This window comes from Vigna unguiculata, chromosome 4 (genome assembly GCF_004118075.2).
Source record: "Vigna unguiculata cultivar IT97K-499-35 chromosome 4, ASM411807v1, whole genome shotgun sequence".
Lineage (NCBI taxonomy): Eukaryota > Viridiplantae > Streptophyta > Magnoliopsida > Fabales > Fabaceae > Vigna > Vigna unguiculata.
The window spans coordinates 15286004-15291194 of record NC_040282.1 but is presented as its reverse complement, the minus strand read 5'-3'; the positions used below and the strand labels follow the sequence as shown (position 1 = coordinate 15291194).

At 33.7% G+C, this 5191-nt stretch overlaps 1 protein-coding gene across 1 annotated transcript; it reads right to left on the bottom strand.

Annotated features, from left to right (window-relative positions):
- Positions 1-828: 828 nt before the first annotated feature.
- LOC114180387 (glycerol-3-phosphate dehydrogenase [NAD(+)]-like) lies at positions 829-5191 on the bottom strand. Its single transcript, XM_028066693.1, has 11 exons — positions 4758-5191; positions 4168-4244; positions 3991-4063; positions 3423-3640; positions 3223-3330; positions 2695-2758; positions 2567-2604; positions 2354-2474; positions 2227-2281; positions 2086-2134; positions 829-1240 (listed from the first exon to the last, which is right to left on the bottom strand). Exons 1-11 carry the CDS (start codon positions 4942-4944, stop codon positions 1085-1087), a joined length of 1146 nt encoding a protein of 381 aa, XP_027922494.1. The 5' UTR covers positions 4945-5191; the 3' UTR covers positions 829-1084.

Here is a 5191-nt window from a genome sequence, read left to right as displayed (position 1 = left end):
AATGTTTGGCACCAATGAATCAAGAAAACATAATTTCTTCTTGTTTACACTTATAATATATTACGATTTGAAAGTTCAAGTATGAATAGAAAATTTCGTATTGAGCAAAAATGAAAAAAATTTAGTATATGAAAAAAAATGCTCTTAAACATTAAGTTTTAAATTTTATGTTAAAAGTGATGTTCGTTTCTTGTATAACCAACTCAAACTTCAGAGATGGTCAATCTTTTCAATTGTTTATCCCAACAAAAAAAATTTATAACTCTAGTATCAAAGTCGAGTCGAAGATTTGTTTTGGTGTCCAATTGTAATAAGATCTAACCATAGTTAGGATTAATGGAAATATGTTGAGATAAATGGATAGGATAAGTATGCACTCTTACGATAGAGACCTGTGATAAAATCTACCTCATTCTTGAAAAATCTTTAAGAATTTATGTATGAGTTGACACAATCTTCATTCTTTGTTACCAGTTATGAAAATGAAATGCACTATGTTGTTGCCTAATATACATAAAGCTTCCTCAAGTAGAATGGTTAAAAACTTTTAATTAGTAATATATCCCATTATGTTTTGCATTTGATTAACCAAATTAATATTTGAGGAATACTTTTTTTTTATATAATTACATTTGTGGGACTTCCTAATACTTTATTTCTGCAGCTCTATCAAAAAAAAAAAAAGACAAAATGATGAGAGAAAGTGAAAGAGAGCAATCTAATGTTGTCCTTCAACATATACAGCTAGTGTTAAATCCAACAGCATTTCCAAATTGGGGAATAAAGCACAGCTCAATCAATAGCCCAAGTTAAATGAAAAAAAAAATCGAATAAGAATAGAGAAATTTAAATTACTACTTTATTGTATATGTAAACTATATAAGTTTGTTGAGTGTGATGTTTACAGTGAAAAAGAAAAAACTTGACAAGAACTTGATGTAAAAGTCAACTTTCTTGGTCTTGAGAGATCCTCAACCATGGAAACAAGCTCCACCAAGGCTCTACACAGTTGATACAGCTGAAGCATGCTGGTTAATGTCACTGTGATTATGTTGATAATACAAGTATTATGTCTTGTCTTGCATTAGAAGGACCTGGGTAGCTTCTCACTGTATTCAACTATGGCTGATGGAGGAAGTAGGCCAGAGCATATCTCATGCACTGTTGAGAAGAGAGGAAACAACTCTAGCCACCCACGATGGCTTAGAACCTCATAAACCTCACTCGCAGTTGAGACACCCTTGGTGCAACAAAGTTAGATCAATAAGAAATATCAAGATTAACAACATGAAAACCACTAGTGGTTGCACATTTTTCCTGCTATAATACAAGTTTGGTGTCTTTGCTTTGTGGTAGCAAAAAGTCTCCAATGGTATCAAAATTTAAACTGGGTTTGCTTGTTTTTAAGTCTACAATTTTGGATGAAGAAGAACATGTTATGGTAGATATATCCATCCAATGATGCATTTTGTGATTGTATATGAGATTACAAGTAATTAAGTAGTAGAGAGTAAGGTATTTTAAAATAAGGCTTAATTAGTAATTTGATCCCTAAAACTTTGGTCTCTATTTTTTTTACTCAATTGAGGTTCAATATTTTATAAATAGTCAATTTGGTCTCTTCTGTTAAATTAGTGTTAATAACGTTTGAAATATATCACATGTCAAAATTTAAAAGATAGCATGTGTCAAATTAAAAAGTCTTAAGGTAGAAGATGACACTGATTTTGACACGTAATACCTTTTAAACGACATTAGCACTAATTTAACAAAAGGCAAACATATCGGGACTTAATAGAGTTAAAAGAAAAACATAGGAATTAAAGTTAATCATACGACTAAATATAGGGAGGAAATTACTAATTAAACCTTAAAATAATTTTTTCTATTGTACTGCTTTCTCAAGTTAAAATCAACCCATGTATCTCATTTTTAGAGAAGTTAGATGAGAGGGCCTTTAGAAATTACAATGCATAAGTTCAAATCAATTCATTTTACCTTCTTGTTTATTATTTCCTTCTTAAAAGTTTTCCAAAAAAGGACCTATATATAGAACTATTTGTCAAGCCAAGTATCATAACATACCTGTAATTTCTGGCCTTGTAGCATTTCTGCTTCAAGCTCATCAAAAGACCTGCATAAAATTATGAAACATAAAACACACTCAGCCATTTTCATTCCCTCAATCTACAAATATGGACAAAAGACACAAAAACACAAACCAACCTCTTCCCTCCATTTCTTGCATATGCCTCAGCAACTTTTCTATTTCTTCCACCCACTGCCATAGATAATATTGTTTTTCATAAGACAAGCAGTGAAAAATAGGGTGAAATTAGTTTAGCTTCCTTACAGCATGTTGTGATAAGATCAGCTACTCCACAGCTCTCAAAAAATGTGCTGTCCTTAACAGATGGAAACAACAACTTCGAAAATGCCTTCATTTCTCTAAGACCAAGTCTCATGATTGCAGCCTAAACACATGTAGAAAACCAAATCAAAGGCACAAAAGTTACTTTTTCTGTCCTTTTGGTAACCTTCTGATCACAAAATCTTTTAAACTTACTTTTGTATTATTTCCCATCTCCAGTCCATCAACAAAACCTGTCCCATTTGTGTGTCATTCCTTGATTGTTCACAAAAATAGAAAAAAAAAGGGAGATAATAACAAAGTGCATATACACTACAAGAAACCTGCTGCTATGGCCACAACATTTTTCAAAGTTCCACACAATTCAACTCCTTCAACATCTTGAGCCTGTTTTCCCATAGAATAAAAAATTTGTAAGCACCAATAATATCTCAACAACAGCAACAACAAACCCTTATTTAAATCAAGTGAGGTTGGCTATATAGATCAAATGATGTTAAACCATGAGATCAAAGAATTCAGTTCAAGGCTGCATAATATCTCAGTGTTACCCATGACCACAATAATCAAATTTGGCTTCTCTGCTGGGTATTTTTGTACTGCTCCTCTATTGTGCCTTCAAAATACACTTATTTGCATTGAATTTGATGTTTTAAAATGTATTATAAAGATTTCTAAAGTACCAACATGAGTGTATTGTTAATGCTCAGCACAGGATAACACCAAAAAATCCAGGAAAGAATCTGGCCTCATAATATTTCCTTAGTATTTGCTACAAGTTACTTTAAAGAGCAAATTCCTCAGTTGAATTAAGTTTGATGATCATTTGTTAAAGGATGTGATGTACTCACAGCTGTCACAATGAAATATGGAGTATAGAACAACTGGACCCATCTCTCAGCAACTTCTCTGTTGTTCCTGTATCCAACAGTTGCTTCACTAAACTTCTCCACAGCTATCTGCATAAACATTAATAATAGCTATATAAAAACCAAATATAATGAGTAGAAAACTATGAAAAAGAAGAGAAACTGTAATTCCTTCTAACTACCTCATTTGCTATGTTGGCACCCATTAAAACAGAACAATTGATTCCCAGTTGCTGGGAGATGAGAGTAGAGATCATGCATGGCCCTTCCATCTTGACCTCCATCCCTTTAACAAGGGAAATAGCCTCAGCATCTTCCCTTATTTTCCCAACAAGCCTTTTGCATATTCCTTCCACAAATTGATGTGGAGTCACAAATACTAACATGTTGGAATCCCTCACTGCTCAATTTACCCCAAAGTAAAAAGTGAAAATCTTTTAATCCTTGTGGTGTTTTGCATCCTTTTCATCATTCCAAAGTTTGGTTCTTTGGGTGTGAAGTTTTGATTATTATATACTCAATCACGGTGAAAAAAAATAAGAAGCAAATAGTTTATGCACAGATAGTGTAAAGAAGTATTAAATTGTCATCTAATCACAAACATTTTGGTTAGGTAAGATATATGACTTTTACAATAACTACAATCATATCAATGATGAAATTTCTCAATGGGTTGACAGAGTAAATTTTTTTACACTGAATGTGCATAGGAATTAAACTCATAAATAAATAAACGAACAAAACCAATACCTGCATTTTCAAGGTCTGGATCTGCAACAACATTTTGGCCAAGTTTGATTCCAGGGAGATATTTAACATTTTCCTGCCAAAATAAACAGTGATGTTCAATTTCCTTTTTGGTACTGTCATAATAATAATAATAATAAATTGGACATTCAAGGAAAGTGAAATGAATAGAGTTCTTACATTGGTTCGATTGATGACATCTGTGAGCTTCTCACCACTCGGTAATGTCTCTTCATACACCCACATCCTCACTTCATCTGAATTTCATCAAAAATTCGAAATTTAAGATTCTAATATTGTTTGAGGATACAAGCAACAGTAAAAGCCTTATCCAATCACATATTTGAGCACAAAACATTCCACACAAATGCACCAGTACGAAATCAAGTAATGCACTGAATTAGTCCATGACATTACGAATCATAGAAAGCATCAAATGTAAGACACGTTGTTCCTCAATTGTTTTAGGCTTTTGTCTTTCAATTAGGTCACGTCCTCATGATTCCATTGAATTAGAACACCGGCACCAAAATCCCACAACAGGGAACTAAAAATAGAATCAAACATTTATTCTCTTTCATAATTTAAGTCTAAAATAGCACTCATTCAATAACCTCAATAACATTCAATAAAATCACTTCCTTGAAACTTGAGGGAGTAAATCAACCCTTTCTGTAGTTTTGGAAATCGATTTGACATTTGACGCATGAACACTTCATGCAAAGCGATAAAGAGTCTCACGAGAATACTGAAAGAGTAAGAAAAATTACCATGGAAGGAGGCAAGCCTGAGGGTGTTGGAGGCAATGAGCTTAGCAGCAACACTGCCCCAGTTGCCACTTCCAATAACAGTGACTTTGGATCTGTGTGTGACATCATTGAGACCGTTAAAGAAGTTGTTGTTGTGTGGCAGAGATTGTTCCTCTTGCAGAACCTGGGCTTCCAAGGCTGGAGCCATGAAGAAGAAGAAGAGAAAGAGAAGAATGGAAGGTAATGCAGAAGGGTTATGGAAGCAGTGGAACAGTGAAGATGAAGAGAGGGTAAAGGGAAGAGGAAGAGAGTGAATATAAGAAGGGAAAGAAAAGGGTAATGGGGGCGGAGATGGCACACCAATTTCGTGACAAACTATGTTTCAAACGTTAAATCTGTCGATCCCATCTATGTTTGCAACGTGTTTGTTGCTGCTACAGTGGGACCACTTTCTG